This window comes from Mya arenaria, chromosome 15, assembly GCF_026914265.1.
Source record: "Mya arenaria isolate MELC-2E11 chromosome 15, ASM2691426v1".
NCBI classification, from domain to species: Eukaryota; Metazoa; Mollusca; class Bivalvia; order Myida; family Myidae; genus Mya; species Mya arenaria.
Genome location: NC_069136.1, coordinates 32,637,082 through 32,656,809, shown reverse-complemented (window position 1 = coordinate 32,656,809; position 19,728 = coordinate 32,637,082). Strand labels below are relative to the sequence as shown.

Here is a 19,728-nt window from a genome sequence, read left to right as displayed (position 1 = left end):
GGTCATCTGTTGTTAACCAGGTTTTCACATAGTGAAACCTGGTTATTAGAATGACCAACGTTGTTGTTTTGGCTGGCTGGCTGCCGGGCGGCGTCAAACTCACCTATGAAACTGAATAACTTTAGTAGGGTTAAGGTCAAGGTCACTGTTACTAAGAATAGAAAAAACGGTTGAAACTGAATAACCTAAGTTAGGGATGACATATCTTGACTAAACTTGGTCTGTTGGAAGAATTTATGGAGACCTTTCATGGGATTGCGTTTGGGGTCCCTAGAGTCAAGGCCAATTTCACTGTTACTAAAAATAGAAGAATGGTTGAAACTGAATTACCGTAGTCAGGGTTCAACTATTTTGATCAAACTTGGTCTATAGGAAGAGTTTATGAATACCTTTCATGGGATTGCGTTTGGGGTCAAGGTCACTGTTACTAAAAATAGAAAAACAGTTGAAACTGAATAACTTGACTTAGGGTTGACATTAACCAGGTTTTCACATAGTGAAACCTGGTTATTAGAATGACAAACGTCGTTGTTCGGGCGGGCGGGTGGCCGTGCGGCGTCAAACTCACCTATGAAACTGAATAACTTTAGTAAGGGTTGACATATCTTGACCAAACTTGATCTAAAGAAAGAGATTATGGGTACCTTTCAGAAGAGTTTATGGATACCTTTAATGGGATTGCGTTTGGGGTCCCTAGGGTCAAGGGCGCTGTTACTGAAAATAGAAAAATGGTTGAACTTTAATATCTTTAGTTAGTGTTGAGATATCTTGACCAAACTTGGTCTATAGGAAGAGTTTATGGATACTTTCATGGAATTGTGTTATGGGTCCCTAGGGTAAAGGTCATGGTCACTGTTACTAAAAATAGAAAAATGGTTGAAACTGAATAACTTAAGTTAGGGTTGACATATCCTGACCCAACTTGGTAAAAAGGAAAAGTTTATGGATACCTTTCATGGGATTGCGTTTGGGGGCCCTAGTTTCAAGGTCAAGGTCATTGTTACTAAAAATAGAAAAATGGTTGAAACTGAATAACTTAAGTTAGGGTTGACACATCCTGACCCAACTTGGTAAAAAGGAAGAGTTTATGGACACCTTTCAATGGATTGCATTTGGGGTCCCTAGGGTCAAGGTCACTTAAAATAGAAAAACAGACACAGGCTGAAGTTCTTCTGTCAATCATTAAAAACCTGGTTTCGTCGCATTGCGGCATTTCTTGTTATTTTATTGTTAGTTTATAGTTTTAAAATCATTGAAGTTACCAGTATGTAGTCCGATCAATTACTTTTGGCCCCTTTGTCCAATCATGACCAAATTTGGTCAGAATATGTATGAACGTGTTCGATAATTAGCAAAATTGCTGTAGTAACCCGAGAGTTATAGTGCTTTTATCATAGAAATTACCTAAAATTGCTCTTGTCCTATTAACTGTTTAAGCTTTTGTCCAATCATCACAGAACTTGGTGAGTATGTGAATAGGCAGAATACATCAGAGAAGCCAAATCCCTGTTATTGCCCTTTAATTATCAACAAGTATGTAGCACAAAGTTTTACTGATAGTGTTAGTGATATAGGGCCATCATGGCCCTCTTGTTTATTTTTAAAGCTTCATAAATGAAATGTTGACCTTGTGTACAGTTTTGCAAACCAGCATCCATGTTGTCCTCAGATGTCATTGACTGTGACTTTTTGACCTACTTCCTTATTTTTATGCCCCCGAAGGTGGGCATATTAAAATCGCACCGTCCGTCCGTCCGTCTCTGTAACTTTCCCTTGTATGGACAGATTTTAAAATAACTTGCCACATGTGTTCCACTTACCAAGACGACGTGTGGCGTGCAAGACTCGTGTCCCTACCTCAAAGGTCAAGGTCACACTTAGTGTTTATTCACAATGGAGTGCTGCATATAAGGACATAGAGTATAGGTTGTCGTGTCCGGGCTGTAACTTTCTCTTGTATGGACAGATTTTAAAATAACTTGCCACATGTGTACCACATACCAAGATGACGTGTCGCGTGCAAGACCCGTGTCCCTACCATAAAGGTCAAGGTCACACTTAGTGTTTATTCACAATGGAGTGCTGCATATAAGGACAAAGAGTATAGGTTTTCGTGTCCGGGCTGTAACTTTCCCTTGTGTGGACAGATTTTAAAATAACTTGCCACATGTGTTCCACATACCAAGACGACGTGTCGCGTGCAAGACCCGTGTCCCTACCTCAAAGGTCAAGGTCACACTTAGTGTTTATTCACAATGGAGTGCTGCATATAAGGACATAGAGTATAGGTTGTCGTGTCCCGGCTGTAACTTTATCTTGTATGGACAGATTTAAAAATAACTTGCCACATGTGTTCCACATATCAAGACGACGTGTCGCGTGCAAGACCCGTGTCCTTACCTCAAAGGTCAAGGTCACACTTAGTGTTTATTCACAATGGAGTGCTGCATATAATTTTGAAATAACTTGCCAAATGTGTTCCACATACCAAGACGATGTGTCGGGTGCAAAACCCGTGTCCCTACCTCAAAGGTCAAGGTCCCACTTAGTGTTTATTTACAATGGAGTGCTGCATATAAGGACATAGAGTATAGGTTGTCGTGTCCGGGCTGTAATTTTCCCTTGTATGGACAGATTTTAAAATAACTTGCCACATGTGTTCCACATATCAAGACGACGTGTCGCGTGCAAGACCCGTGTCCTTACCTCAAAGGTCAAGGTCACACTTAGTGTTTATTCACAATGGAGTGCTGCATATAATTTTGAAATAACTTGCCAAATGTGTTCCACATACCAAGACGATGTGTCGGGTGCAAAACCCGTGTCCCTACCTCAAAGGTCAAGGTCCCACTTAGTGTTTATTCACCATGGAGTGCTGCATATAAGGACATAGAGTATAGGTTGTCGTGTCCGGGCTGTAATTTTCTCTTGTATGGACAGATTTTAAAATAACTTGCCACATGTGTACCACATACCAAGATGACGTGTCGCGTGCAAGACCCGTGTCCCTACCATAAAGGTCAAGGTCACACTTAGTGTTTATTCACAATGGAGTGCTGCATATAAGGACAAAGAGTATAGGTTTTCGTGTCCGGGCTGTAACTTTCCCTTGTGTGGACAGATTTTAAAATAACTTGCCACATGTGTTCCACATACCAAGACGACGTGTCGCGTGCAAGACCCGTGTCCCTACCTCAAAGGTCAAGGTCACACTTAGTGTTTATTCACAATGGAGTGCTGCATATAAGGACATAGAGTATAGGTTGTCGTGTCCCGGCTGTAACTTTATCTTGTATGGACAGATTTAAAAATAACTTGCCACATGTGTTCCACATATCAAGACGACGTGTCGCGTGCAAGACCCGTGTCCTTACCTCAAAGGTCAAGGTCACACTTAGTGTTTATTCACAATGGAGTGCTGCATATAATTTTGAAATAACTTGCCAAATGTGTTCCACATACCAAGACGATGTGTCGGGTGCAAAACCCGTGTCCCTACCTCAAAGGTCAAGGTCCCACTTAGTGTTTATTTACAATGGAGTGCTGCATATAAGGACATAGAGTATAGGTTGTCGTGTCCGGGCTGTAATTTTCCCTTGTATGGACAGATTTTAAAATAACTTGCCAAATGTGTTCCACATACTAAGACGACGTGTTGCGTGCAAAACCCGTGTCCCTACCTCAAAGGTCAAGGTCACACTTAGTGTTTATTCACAATGGAGTGCTGCATATAAGGACATAGAGTATAGGTTGTCGTGTCCGGGCTGTAACTTTCTCTTGTATGGACAGATTTTTAAATAACTTGCCACATGTGTTCCGTATTCCACATACCAAGACGACGTGTCACGTGCAAGACCCATGTCCCTACCTCAAAGGTCAAGGTCACACTTAGTGTTTATTTACAATGGAGTGCTGCATATAAGGACATAGAGTAAAGGTTGTCGTGTCCGGGCTGTAACTTTCCCTTGTATGGACAGATTTTAAAATAACTTGCCACATGTGTTCCACATACCAAGACGACATGTCGCGTGCAAGACCTGTGTCCCTACCTCAAAGGTCAAGGTCACACTTAGTGTTTATTCACAATGGAGTGCTGCATATAAGGACATAGAGTATAGGTTGTTGTGTCCGGGCTGTAACTTTCTCTTGTATGGACAGATTTTAAAATAACTTGCCACATGTGTTCCACATACCAAGACGACATGTCGCGTGCAAGACCCGTGTCCCCACCTCAAAGGTCAAGGTCACACTTAGTGTTTATTCACAATGGAGTGCTGCATATAAGGACATAGAGTATAGGTTGTCGTGTCCGGGCTGTAACTTTCTCTTGTATGGACAGATTTAAAAATAACTTGCCACATGTGTTCCACATACCAAGACGACGTGTCGCGTGCAAGACCTGTGTCCCTACCATAAAGGTCAAGGTCACACTTAGTGTTTATTCACAATGGAGTGCTGCATATAAGGACATAGAGTATAGGTTGTCGTGTCAGGGCTGTTACTTTCCCTTGTGTGGACAGATTTTAAAATAACTTGCCAAATGTGTTCCACATACTAAGACGACGTATTGCGTGCAAAACCCGTGTCCCTACCTCAAAGGTCAAGGTCACACTTAGTGTTTATTCACAATGGAGTGCTGCATATAAGGACATAGAGTATAGGTTGTCGTGTCCGGGCTGTAACTTTCTCTTGTATGGACAGATTTTTAAATAACTTGCCACATATGTTCCGTATTCCACATACCAAGACGACGTGTCACGTGCAAGACCCATGTCCCTACCTCAAAGGTCAAGGTCACACTTAGTGTTTATTTACAATGGAGTGCTGCATATAAGGACATAGAGTAAAGGTTGTCGTGTCCGGGCTGTAACTTTCCCTTGTATGGACAGATTTTAAAATAACTTGCCACATGTGTTCCACATACCAAGACGACATGTCGCGTGCAAGACCCGTGTCCCTACCTCAAAGGTCAAGGTCACACTTAGTGTTTATTCACAATGGAGTGCTGCATATAAGGACATAGAGTATAGGTTGTTGTGTCCGGGCTGTAACTTTCTCTTGTATGGACAGATTTTAAAATAACTTGCCACATGTGTTCCACATACCAAGACGACGTGTCGCGTGCAAGACCCGTGTCCCTACCTCAAAGGTCAAGGTCACACTTAGTGTTTATTCACAATGGAGTGCTGCATATAAGGACATAGAGTATAGGTTGTCGTGTCCAGGCTGTAACTTTATCTTGTATGGACAGATTTAAAAATAACTTGCCACATGTGTTCCACATATCAAGACGACGTGTCGCGTGCAAGACCCGTGTCCTTACCTCAAAGGTCAAGGTCACACTTAGTGTTTATTCACAATGGAGTGCTGCATATAATTTTGAAATAACTTGCCAAATGTGTTCCACATACCAAGACGATGTGTCGGGTGCAAAACCCGTGTCCCTACCTCAAAGGTCAAGGTCCCACTTAGTGTTTATTCACAATGGAGTGCTGCATATAAGGACATAGAGTATAGGTTGTCGTGTCCGGGCTGTAATTTTCTCTTGTATGGACAGATTTTAAAATAACTTGCCACATGTGTACCACATACCAAGATGATGTGTCGCGTGCAAGACCCGTGTCCCTACCATAAAGGTCAAGGTCACACTTAGTGTTTATTCACAATGGAGTGCTGCATATAAGGACAAAGAGTATAGGTTGTCGTGTCCGGGCTGTAACTTTCCCTTGTGTGGACAGATTTTAAAATAACTTGCCACATGTGTTCCACATACCAAGACGACGTGTCGCGTGCAAGACCCGTGTCCCTACCTCAAAGGTCAAGGTCACACTTAGTGTTTATTCACAATGGAGTGCTGCATATAAGGACATAGAGTATAGGTTGTCGTGTCCGGGCTGTAACTTTATCTTGTATGGACAGATTTAAAAATAACTTGCCACATGTGTTCCACATATCAAGACGACGTGACGCGTGGAAGACCCGTGTCCTTACCTCAAAGGTCAAGGTCACACTTAGTGTTTATTCACAATGGAGTGCTGCATATAATTTTGAAATAACTTGCCAAATGTGTTCCACATACCAAGACGATGTGTCGGGTGCAAAACCCGTGTCCCTACCTCAAAGGTCAAGGTCCCACTTAGTGTTTATTTACAATGGAGTGCTGCATATAAGGACATAGAGTATAGGTTGTCGTGTCCGGGCTGTAACTTTCCCTTGTATGGACAGATTTTAAAATAACTTGCCAAATGTGTTCCACATACTAAGACGACGTGTTGCGTGCAAAACCCGTGTCCCTACCTCAAAGGTCAAGGTCACACTTAGTGTTTATTCACAATGGAGTGCTGCATATAAGGACATAGAGTATAGGTTGTCGTGTCCGGGCTGTAACTTTCTCTTGTATGGACAGATTTTTAAATAACTTGCCACATGTGTTCCGTATTCCACATACCAAGACGACGTGTCACGTGCAATACCCATGTCCCTACCTCAAAGGTCAAGGTCACACTTAGTGTTTATTTACAATGGAGTGCTGCATATAAGGACATAGAGTATAGGTTGTTGTGTCCGGGCTGTAACTTTCTCTTGTATGGACAGATTTTAAAATAACTTGCCACATGTGTTCCACATACCAAGACGACATGTCGCGTGCAAGACCCGTGTCCCCACCTCAAAGGTCAAGGTCACACTTAGTGTTTATTCACAATGGAGTGCTGCATATAAGGACATAGAGTATAGGTTGTCGTGTCCGGGCTGTAACTTTCTCTTGTATGGACAGATTTAAAAATAACTTGCCACATGTGTTCCACATACCAAGACGACGTGTCGCATGCAAGACCTGTGTCCCTACCATAAAGGTCAAGGTCACACTTAGTGTTTATTCACAATGGAGTGCTGCATATAAGGACATAGAGTATAGGTTGTCGTGTCAGGGCTGTTACTTTCCCTTGTGTGGACAGATTTTAAAATAACTTGCCAAATGTGTTCCACATACTAAGACGACGTGTTGCGTGCAAAACCCGTGTCCCTACCTCAAAGGTCAAGGTCACACTTAGTGTTTATTCACAATGGAGTGCTGCATATAAGGACATAGAGTATAGGTTGTCGTGTCCGGGCTGTAACTTTCTCTTGTATGGACAGATTTTTAAATAACTTGCCACATGTGTTCCGTATTCCACATACCAAGACGACGTGTCACGTGCAAGACCCATGTCCCTACCTCAAAGGTCAAGGTCACACTTAGTGTTTATTTACAATGGAGTGCTGCATATAAGGACATAGAGTAAAGGTTGTCGTGTCCGGGCTGTAACTTTCCCTTGTATGGACAGATTTTAAAATAACTTGCCACGTGTGTTCCACATACCAAGACGACATGTCCCGTGCAAGACCCGTGTCCCTACCTCAAAGGTCAAGGTCACACTTAGTGTTTATTCACAATGGAGTGCTGCATATAAGGACATAGAGTATAGGTTGTTGTGTCCGGGCTGTAACTTTCTCTTGTATGGACAGATTTTAAAATAACTTGCCACATGTGTTCCACATACCAAGACGACGTGTCGCGTGCAAGACCTGTGTCCCTACCTCAAAGGTCAAGGTCACACTTAGTGTTTATTCACAATGGAGTGCTGCATATAAGGACAAAGAGTATAGGTTGTCGTGTCCGGGCTGTAACTTTCCCTTGTGTGGACAGATTTTAAAATAACTTGCCACATGTGTTCCACATACCAAGACGACGTGTCGCGTGCAAGACCCGTGTCCCTACCTCAAAGGTCAAGGTCACACTTAGTGTTTATTCACAATGGAGTGCTGCATATAAGGACATAGAGTATAGGTTGTCGTGTCCAGGCTGTAACTTTATCTTGTATGGACAGATTTAAAAATAACTTGCCACATGTGTTCCACATATCAAGACGACGTGTCTCGTGCAAGACCCGTGTCCTTACCTCAAAGGTCAAGGTCACACTTAGTGTTTATTCACAATGGAGTGCTGCATATAATTTTGAAATAACTTGCCAAATGTGTTCCACATACCAAGACGATGTGTCGGGTGCAAAACCCGTGTCCCTACCTCAAAGGTCAAGGTCCCACTTAGTGTTTATTCACAATGGAGTGCTGCATATAAGGACATAGAGTATAGGTTGTCGTGTCCGGGCTGTAATTTTCTCTTGTATGGACAGATTTTAAAATAACTTGCCACATGTGTACCACATACCAAGATGACGTGTCGCGTGCAAGACCCGTGTCCCTACCATAAAGGTCAAGGTCACACTTAGTGTTTATTCACAATGGAGTGCTGCATATAAGGACAAAGAGTATAGGTTGTCGTGTCCGGGCTGTAACTTTCCCTTGTGTGGACAGATTTTAAAATAACTTGCCACATGTGTTCCACATACCAAGACGACGTGTCGCGTGCAAGACCCGTGTCCCTACCTCAAAGGTCAAGGTCACACTTAGTGTTTATTCACAATGGAGTGCTGCATATAAGGACATAGAGTATAGGTTGTCGTGTCCGGGCTGTAACTTTATCTTGTATGGACAGATTTAAAAATAACTTGCCACATGTGTTCCACATATCAAGACGACGTGTCGCGTGCAAGACCCGTGTCCTTACCTCAAAGGTCAAGGTCACACTTAGTGTTTATTCACAATGGAGTGCTGCATATAATTTTGAAATAACTTGCCAAATGTGTTCCACATACCAAGACGATGTGTCGGGTGCAAAACCCGTGTCCCTACCTCAAAGGTCAAGGTCCCACTTAGTGTTTATTTACAATGGAGTGCTGCATATAAGGACATAGAGTATAGGTTGTCGTGTCCGGGCTGTAACTTTCCCTTGTATGGACAGATTTTAAAATAACTTGCCAAATGTGTTCCACATACTAAGACGACGTGTTGTCTGCAAAACCTGTGTCCCTACCTCAAAGGTCAAGGTCACACTTAGTGTTTATTTACAATGGAGTGCTGCATATAAGGACATAGAGTATAGGTTGTCGTGTCCGGGCTGTAACTTTCCCTTGTATTGACAGATTTTAAAATAACTTGCCACATGTGTTCCACATACCAAGACGACATGTCGCGTGCAAGACCCGTGTCCCTACCTCAAAGGTCAAGGTCACACTTAGTGTTTATTCACAATGGAGTGCTGCATATAAGGACATAGAGTATAGGTTGTTGTGTCCGGGCTGTAACATTCTCTTGTATGGACAGATTTTAAAATAACTTGCCACATGTGTTCCACATACCAAGACGACATGTCGCGTGCAAGACCCGTGTCCCTACCTCAAAGGTCAAGGTCACACTTAGTGTTTATTCACAATGGAGTGCTGCATATAAGGACATAGAGTATAGGTTGTCGTGTCCGGGCTGTAACTTTCTCTTGTATGGACAGATTTAAAAATAACTTGCCACATGTGTTCCACATACTAAGACGACGTGTCGCGTGCAAGACCTGTGTCCCTACCTCAAAGGTCAAGGTCACACTTAGTGTTTATTCACAATGGAGTGCTGCATATAAGGACATAGAGTATAGGTTGTCGTGTCAGGGCTGTTACTTTCCCTTGTATGGACAGATTTTAAAATCACTTGCTACATGTGTTCCACATACGAAGACGACGTGTCATGTGCAAGACCCATGTCCCTACCTCTAAGGTGAAAGATACACAGTGTTTATTCACAAGGGAATTCTGAATATAAGGACATAACAGTGTAGGTTGTCAAGTATGGGTGGTATTTTCAGAGGCAATTTAAAATAACTTGCCATATGTATTTGACACGTAAAGGCAAGATCAACTTTTCATGTACTGACCTTGTTCGTAAGTCAATGTCACATTTGGGGGCATTCGTCACATACTGTGACAGCTCTTGTTTAAGCTACAACAATGAAATTTGGACCTTGTGTTCAGTTTTGCAAACGAGCATCAATCTTGTCCTCAGATGACCTTGACTGTGACCTTTTGACCTACTTTCTTATTTTTTGAAGCTGCAGTTATAAAATTTGGACCATGTGTACTGTTTTGTAAACAATTTTTATTTTGTACTTTGATGACCTTGTTTGTGACCTCTTGAACTTCTTTCTTATTTTTGAAGCTACAGTAATAAAATTTGTACCATGTGTACAGTTTTGCAAACAAATATCAATGTTGTCCTCGGATGACCGTGTGACCATTTGACCTTCTTTCTTAATTTTGAAGCTACGGCAGTGAAATTTTGCCTATGAGTACAGTTTTGAAAGCATTTTTTTCTCCTCAGATGAACTTTACTTGGCACATATTAAAATAGTTCATACAACTAATCTGCTTACAACACTTTCTATCCTCAGATGTTGAACGTGCAATGTTTTCAGGAAAACCCAAACACAATATGTTTGTTGCCTTTTACCCATACATACATGCTCTGGATTGAAAATGACCACAAGAGCCATGCCAGTAGAGCATTGGCCCTCTTGGGCCTCTTCTTGAAGGTTTTGGCCAAAATTCTAAGCATTTTCTGAAAAAGCGCAGCTGCTGTAATTTCATCCAAAAAGCGCAACTTTTGTTGGTATTAGTTTAAAAAAAGTCCGGTTTTTGCTTAAAAGCGCAGCTCTTGCACTTTTCATAAAAAAGGCAGTTATTGGCCCAAAAGCATAGTTTTATTGATAAACCAAGTGCAGATTTTGGCCAAAAATCTAGACTTTTTTTAAATATCCATATATTTTTCTTAAATTTTAGCTCGACTATTGGAAGAATAAGGAGGGCTTAACTACTCGCCCAGGCAAGTGTGTTGGGGTCGGCTTCTGGTAAAAGTTCTAGGGCAAGTTGGGATTTTCACTTATAACTCCAATTCCCTTCATTCAATTGACTTAATACATCATCCAGTTGTTCAGGACCATCACACAATGAGGTTACATAACTCCATATTATCCTTTATACAGGCCATTGACAGACTTTTTTTTCTTTTTCTTTTTTTTCTTTTGACAGGCACATTTCTTTATTAATCAATTTAGATAACTCGGTCTTGCATATAATATATATTTTGCCCCTTTATTATTCAACTTCAAGGTTTCATGTATTGTCAGCACATATAGGTTAATATCTCACCAACTACATGATTTATTGAATTGAGACTTAATACAACGGTACTCGACGATCAAGCGTACCACATTAGAGTCAATATCTCAGCATATACTTAGTGTATTGCAATGAAACTTTAGGCAATTATTTTTTAATTAATTCTATTTGTGTTGATGGTTTGTTTTGAACAACAATATACAGTGTTTGCCAGTCAATTATGATGTTGTAAGATTTCCACAATACTCAATCAACATACAGTATAATTAACAGTCATTAGAGTCCGACACTTTCAGCCTTTAATATCCAGTAGGACTTGTCTTTGCATTTAGCTTTTAAAATTGCATGATTTTATTATTGTTTTGTTCAACATAAATTTTAATTTATATTTTTCTGTGCACAACCACCAATTCATTGTATATCCCATAAACTGATGCTCCCCTATAATTAAAGAAAGTATGGTTACTCTTGCATTGTTGTATACATCCTTCTTTTAATGTATTGCATGCTATTTCCATGAAGTCTGTATTTCATTTAAGGCTGAATGTTTTTTTAATTTTACTCAAATCTTTGCAGGCATCATTCTTATCTAATTTTACAGTGATCAATCCATGCCTGTTTCTCCAAAACTTTTCAATCTTTACACTGAAAAGTGGCAGAATAGTCTAGCGCGCTGTCTCTGAGATAGCTCTTGTTATTCTTAACCCTTTGCATGCTGGGTAAATTGTCGTCTGCTCAAAAATGTCATCTGGTTTATTCTAAATTTCTTTCAATTTACTTACAACTTTGGGGATATATTGACTGAGTGGCAAACAGCTTGGAACCAGACCAGACGCCGAGTAACTCGGCGTCTGGTCTGGTTCCAAGCTGTTTGCAAAGCCTTTAAAATCACCATCAGCAGCTTAAGGGTTAACCAGTTTTTCACAAAGGGAAAACCAGTTATAAGTATGACTTGCATCATTGTTCGGGCGGGTTGATGAGAAGGCAGTTTCTAAGTCACTTTATGTATCAAATAAATTTAGGTTCGTTTTGACATATAGTGACCAAACTTGGTATATAGGAATATTTAAAAAGAGATCTTTCATGGGATTGTGTTTGAGGCCCTTAGGATCAAGGTCAAGGTCAAAGCTACTATTAATATAATAAATGTATTGAATAACTTAAGTACAGATCGACATATTGCGAACAAACTTGATATATGAGAAGAGTTTATAGAGACATTCAATAAGATTGTGTTTTGGCCCCAAGAGTTATGGTCTAGGTCAAGGTCACTGTTGCTAAAATAGAAATGTGGTTTGTACTGAATGTTTGGGGCCCCTAGGATCAAGGTCACTGTTGCATAAAAAAGAAGAGAGCTGTTGAAACTGAATCTTTTCTTTTCTTGCTTTTGACAGGCACATATTACATCCTCAAAGTGATGTAGTCGAGCGCACTGTCTTACAACAGCTCTTGTTTATGATTACTTTATTGTTTAACATTCATTGATCAACTTCAAACTTAATCAACTTATTCACAGTAACAATGTGCTCTTTTGTGACCAGTTATTATCACTCCAACTAAAATATTGTAAGTTATTTCAAACATTGCGTTTAAAGTCAATACCATATCTTACTGTTCGGTATTGAACAGGTCTTATAACTAATGAAATTGATAATATAATTGATCATTTTTATTAATTTTTCAGGTATGATCCAAAGAACGACAAAGTGGGGATGAGTTTTACCAGATTTAAGACATCAGAACTGAAACCTTTAGGTTACTTGTGTTTAAGAGTGTTTAATTTGTTTGGAGTGGTCCACATACGAGAAAGGGTAGGAGAAGATGGAGCTTATACAGAGTGCAATAATCTGACTTTGATTTGTTTGGTGCTAAAATTCCTTGGTCCTCTACATGAGAGAACGCTGGTCATAGTTTTGCTGTCACTTCAGGTAACTGTTCATTCACTGAACAACTGTCAAGCTTTTTGTGTACTGTGACTGTATAAGTCTGTCAAGAAAGTTAACACTCATCTGCTAAGAATACAATGCTACATGTTTAATTTTTTTGCCGAGTATCAGCTGTTTATAATACCCAGGCAATAAAGCCTCCATTTCCCACAAAATATTCCCTCCCCCCCCCCAAAAAAAAATAAATAAATAAAAAAAAAAAAATAAATAAAATAAAAAAAAATTTTTTTTTACCACTAACTGAATTTCTTTTTATCTTGAATTTAGTTGGTTAGACATAATGCCATGTAGTCTTGCAAATGTGCCCGCCATGTTGGTAAGACATAATGTCATGTAGTCTTGCAAATGCGCCCGCCATGCCCACCGGAAACATGTGCGTCCATGTGTCTGTAAAAAATTCCTTGTTAACACGATACAGCCTTCAGTTTTGATTGTATCTTGATGAAACTTGTACAGTATCTACATATCCATTAGAGCTCGGTTTCTTTCGAAATCCAGCCAGATCCACCCATGCATGCCTAGATTATGGGCCTTGATAGTATAAAAAATCAGTGCGCCTGTAAACAATTCCTTGTTTACATGATACAGCCTTCAGTTTTGATTGTATCTCGATGAAACTTGTACAGTATCTAGATATCCATTAGAGGTTGGTTCTTTTCGAAAACAGTGATGTTGATCACACAAAGCCAGCCAGTAGAGCATAGGCCCTTTTGGGCCTCTTGTTTCATTTTTTATCCGATCTTCTCCTAACTTATACATTAGTAAGATATCCATGAGAGCTTGGCTCCTGTCTTTAATCAGCAAGATTTGCCCATACATGACTGGAGTGAAATTGTCACAATTGATATCCTTCAATTTGTACATATATATGATCTTGATACAGAAAATGACCAAATAAGTAAAGCCAGATGAGCACAGACCCTCATGAGTGATGTATTTTATTTTATAATGGTTCATAAGTGAATGTATAGTTTTATGTATTATAAATGATTGTTGTTAATTTTTGTTTCATCATTTATGAATGTTGAATGAACAGGGTTTTTTTTGTCTATTTGCAGGTGATGTGCAGTTGTGTTGCTTTTGGAATCCGATATCAGCTGGCAAAAATGTTCTACGATGTATAGCATCTAGATTCCAATTTTATTATGCACCCCTTCGAAGAAGAGGGGTATATTGCTTTGCACAGGCATGTCGGTCGGTCCGTCCGTCCGTCGGTAGACCAAAGCTTGTCCGAGTGAAAACTCAACAATTCCTGGACGTATGGTCATCAAACTTGACATGAAGGTTGGGCATGACCAGTAGATGACCCCTATTGATTTTAGGGCTCATCGGGTCAAAGGTCAAGCTCACAGTGACCTTTAATGGTAAAATAATTTTAAAGCTTGTCCGAGTGATAACTCAACAATGCCTAGACCTATGGTCATCAAACTTGATATGGAAGTTGGGCCTGACGATTAGATGACCCCTATTGTTTTTGGGGGTCATCGGGCCAAAGGTCAAGGTCACAGTGACCTTGAATGGTAAAAGGCTGTCCGAGTGATAACTCGACAATGCCAGCACCCTTGGCCCTCATTCTTGACTTGGAGGTTGGGCCTGACCAGTAGCTGACCCCTATTGTTTTTGGTGCTCATCGGGTCAAAGATCAAGGTCATTGTGACATTGAATTGTAAAAGGTTGTCCGAGTGATAACTCAACAATACCTGCACCCATGGCCCTCATAATTGACTTGGAGGTTGGGCCTGACCAGTAGATGAACCCTATTGTTTTTGGGGGTCATCGGGCCAAAGGTCAAGGTCACAGTGACCTTGAATGGTAAAAGGTTGTCCATGTGATAACTCGACAATGCCTACACCCATGGCCCTCAAACTTGACTTGGAGGTTGGGCCTGACCAGTAGATGACCCCTATTGTTTTTGGGGGTCATCGGGCAAAAGGTCAAGGTCACAGTGACCTTGAATGGTAAAAGGTTGTCCGCGTCAATACTCGACAATGCCTGCACCTATGGCCCTCAAACTTGACTTGGAGGTTGGGCCTGACCAGTAGATGACCCCTATTGTTTTTGGGGGTCATCGGCCAAAGGTAAAGGTCACAGTGACCTTGAATGGTAAAAGGTTGTCCGAGTACTAACTCGACAATGCCTGCACCCACGGCCATCAAACTTGAATTGGAGGTTGGGCCTGACCAGTAGATGGCCCCTATTGATTTTAGGGGTCATTGGGCCAAAGGTCAAGGTAAAAGTGACTTTGAACGATAAAAGGTTGCCCGAGTGATAACTCAACAATGCCTGCGCCCATGGCCCTCAAACTTGACTTGGAGGTTGGGCTAGACCAGTAGATGACCCCTATTGATTTAAAGGGTCAGAGGTCAAGGTCACAGTGACCTTGAAAGCAAACTCGTCAATTCCTGGACCTATGGCCATCAAACTTGACATGAAGGTTGGGCCTGACAAGTAGATGACCCCTCTTGACTTTGGGGGTCATCAGGCCAAGTCACAGTAACCTTTAACGCAAAAAAAGTTAACAAATCTTCTCCCAGTGATATCTCAACAATGCATGAATCTATGATCATCAAACTTGACATGTAAGTTGGGCCTGACCAGGAGATGACCCTTATTGATTTTAGGAGTCATTGGGTCAAAGTTCAGATTCACAGTGACCTTGAATGCGAAAATGTTTCAAGTGATAATTGGACAATGCCTGCACCCATGGCCCTCAAACTTGATTTGGAGTTGTGTCTGACCTGTAGATGACCCCTTATGATTTGTGGTGTCATTGGATCAAAGGTCAAGGTTACAGTGACCTTGAACGAAAAATGCTTGTCTGTGTGATAACTTGTCAATGCCTGCACCCATGGCCCTCAAACTTAACATTTAGATTTTTGGTGACCAGCTGATGACCACTATGGATTTTGAGGTCATAGAGTCAAAGGTCATGGTCATAACACACTCTATCCTCAAACTTTGAATGGTCATAATCTTAAAACTGCCTCAACGGCATACAATGTTAGCGACAAATCAGCTGTCATTTCGGTCCATGCATATTTCATTCAATTGTCCATATAATCCTGACAACATGGCGCTCAGGGGGGGGCATAATGTTTGACAAACATCTCTTGTTTCTTTATTATCCCCCACTTAATGGTTTTGGTAGAGGGATATATAATTTGCATTGTCTGTCTTGAGCCTTACTAATACTATGTAACTACTAGAAAGATACATATATCAAGCGTGTACAACCTTTATGCACTAGGCTGGAAATGGAATAGGGAAAGCAAATAAGTTATCAAAAATTCCTACTGAAAATATATATATTTGTACGATGCTTTCAAGGAAAGCTTGATAGAAAAACTCTACCAAGGTATTAAGGCTGTGTCATAGTTTTTGCGTTGTTTTGAGCCATTTCTTTGTAACTACTGGACAGATATTAATGAAACTATCAAGTATGTATAATCATATTGTGCTGATGCACACGGAAGATGCATCTAATAGTGTCGGCAGCACAAGAGTTATTGCCCTCTATTTAAATAATAAAGCTATAATTTGTCTTTTTGGGGCCATAACTAAGTAACTACGGAACAGAACTATAATGAGAAAGTACACCAGCAAGTTGCATCTGGATGGGGTCAGTAGCACAAAGAGTTATTGCCCTTTTCTTGATGTAAAATCTAAAATTAGTCCAGGGGCCGTATTCATAAAGCATCTTAAGTCATTTGATTTTGTAACTTAAGTTGATTTCTTAAATTTTTCATCGTCATGTCAAAATAAAAGAAATGTATAAATGTTTTTAACATTTAATTGTTTATTTCAATAAGGTCAATGAAAATAAAACAATTTGGAATTTTTATTTTTTCATTTTATATGACTAAAGAGATACTAAAATAAGGAAAGTGACTTATGTGAGGAAATCACTTAAGAGGTTTTATAAATACCAGCCCTACTTTGCTATGTAGTTTACTGGACAGAAATTAATGAAACTTTTGTAAAGTTTGCCATTGCCCTTAAATTATTGAAGAATCTAATATGTGTCTGTCTCAACCTTTTATGTAACTACTTGAAATAAATTAATAAAACTGTTATGTGATTTCTCTAGACCATATCAGTAGCACAAGGGTATTGTCCACTATTTTCTCATATACATCTCTTTTTTTAAACCATGTGATTTCTTAGTGGTATCTTCTCGGATTAATAATTCAAATATTTATTAACTACCCATTTAATTTGTAAACTTTTCTACAGAGGGACCTAAAACTTAGAAGGTAGGCTAGTCATGACCAGCAGATGAAGCCCATTGATTTTGTTGATTTTGAGTTAAATTTGTCAAAAGTGAGTTAGACCAATTTTGTAAAAGCATTGGTTGAAAATTGTGGCCTGATTTGTGTGAACCAGGTTCTTCCAAGTTTTTACCTAGTGTTTGACTTGACATTGACTTCACACAAAATTGCCCATAATGTCTGCATTTTGATAAAATTTTACATGTGAAATGAGGAAAAACCTGTGTTGTGTAAACGTGTTTTGTTTTTTCAGATTTGACTTGTGATCTTTTTTTTAACCCGACTACCTATAATCAACTTTGTCCCAGATTTCTTTTTGATATAATTTCATTTTGCTTAAACTTTTTGTAGTCTTCTACTTTGAAAGTTCTTGAGTATGTGGTATGAAAGACTCGAGATATAATTGACCAATTTCAACTGTTTGGACCTTGGTATTCAACCCATTACATTAAACTCAATACTAAAGGCTTTTATGTTTTTGGAATAAGCTTCAAGGCAATATATGTAAAATTTTGTGTAGAACAATATTGATGTTACAAAATGAATTCTATTTATTAACCAGGTTTTCACATAGTGAAACCTGGTTATTAGAATGGCTAACGTCGTTGTTCGGGCGGGCAACCGGGCGGCGTCAAACTCGCCTATGAAACTGAATAACTTTAGTAAGGGTTGACATATCTTGACCAAACTTGGTCTATAGAAAGAGTTTATGGGAATCTTTCATGGGATTGCATTTGGGGTCCCTAGGGTCAAGGTCACTGTTACTAAAAATAGAAAAACGGTTGAAACTGAATAACTTTAGTTAGGGATGATATACCTTGACTAAACTTGGTCTAAAGGAAGAGTTTATGGATACCTTTCATGGGATTGCGTTTGGGGTCCCTTGGGTCAAGGTCATGGTCACTGTTATTGAAAATAGAAAAACAGTTGAAACTGAATAATTTTAGTTAGGGATGACATATCTTGACTAAATTTGGTCTATAGGAAGAGTTTACGGAGACCTTTCATGGGATTGCGTATGTGGTCCCTAGGGTCAAGGTCAAGGTCACTGTTACTAAAAATAGAAAAACGGTTGAAACTCAATAACTTTAGTTAGGGATGACATATCTTGACTAAACTTGGTCAATAGGAAGAGTTTATGGAGACCTTTCATGGGATTGCGTTTGGGGTTCCTAGGGTCAAGATCAAGGTCGCTGTTACTAAAAATAGAAAAATAGTTAAAACTGAATAACTTTAGTTAGGGTTGACATATCTTGACCAAACTTGGTCTATAGAAAGAGTTTATGGGTACCTTTCATGGGATTGCGTTTGGGGTCCCTAGGGTCACTGTTACTAAAAATAGAAAAATGGTGACTAAATTTAGTCTTTAGGAAGAGTTTATGGAGACCTTTCATGGGATTGCGTTTGGGGTCCCTTGGGTCAAGGTCAAGGTCACTGACTAAAAAAAGAAAAACGGTTGAAATTCAATAACTTAAGTTATGGTTGACATATCTTGACCAAACTTGGTCAATAGGAAGAGTTTATAGATACCTTTCAAGGGATTGCGTTTGGGGTCCTTAGGGTCAAGGTCACTGTTACTAAAAATGGAAAAACGGTTGTAACTGAATAACTTTATTTAGGGATGACATATCTTGACTAAATTTGGTCTAAAGGAAGAGTTTATGGAGACCTTTCATGGGAATGCGTTTGGGGTCCCTAGGGTCAAGGTCAAGGTCACTGTTACTTAAAATAGAAAAACGGTTGAAACTCAATAACTTTAGTTATGGTTGACATATCTTGACCAAACTTGGTCAATAGGAAGAGTTAATAGATTCATTTAAGGGGATTGCGTTTGGGGTCCTTAGGGTCAAGGTCACTGTTACTAAAAATGGAAAAACGGTTGAAACTGAATAACTTTAGTTAGGGATGACAGATCTTGACTAAACTTGGTCAGTAGGAAGAGTTTATTGGTACCTTTTATGGGATTGCGATTGGGGTCCCTAGGTTCAAGGTCAAGGTCACTGTTACTTAAAATAGAAAAACGGTTGAAACTAAATCACTTCAGTTAGGGATGACATATCTTGACTAAACCTGGTGTACAGGAAGAGTTTATAGATACCTTTCATGGGATTGCGTTTGGGGTCCCTAGGGTCATGGTCAAGGTCACTGTTACTAAAAAAAGAAAAACAGTTGAAACTGAATAACTTAAGTTACGGTTGACATATCTTGACCAAACTTGGTCTATAGGAAGAGTTAATGGATACTTTCCATGGGATTGCATTTGGGGTCCCTAGGGTCAAGGTCACTGTTACTTAAAATAGAAAAATGGTTCAAACTGAATATGTTAGTTAGGGTTGACATATCTTGACCAAACTTGGTCTATAGTAAGAGTTTATGGATACTTTCATGGGATTACGTTTTGGGGGTCCCTAGATTCAAGGTCAAGGTCACTGTTACTAAACATAGAAAAACAGTTGAAACTGAATAATTTTA

The 19,728-nt window shown here is 39.8% G+C and overlaps 1 protein-coding gene across 2 annotated transcripts in view; it reads left to right on the top strand.

Annotated features, from left to right (window-relative positions):
- The window catches only part of LOC128220054 (UDP-N-acetylglucosamine--dolichyl-phosphate N-acetylglucosaminephosphotransferase-like), a 62,533-nt gene extending 45,474 nt beyond the window's left edge, over nt 1-17,059 (top strand). For both annotated transcript variants that reach the window (XM_052928306.1, XM_052928305.1), the window contains 2 exons: nt 12,727-12,970; nt 14,047-17,059. In XM_052928306.1, coding sequence (XP_052784266.1) covers nt 12,727-12,970; nt 14,047-14,112 — 310 coding nt within the window. In that variant the 3' untranslated portion in view covers nt 14,113-17,059. The remainder of the gene's footprint in view (nt 1-12,726; nt 12,971-14,046) is intronic.
- Nucleotides 17,060-19,728: the final 2,669 nt, after the last annotated feature.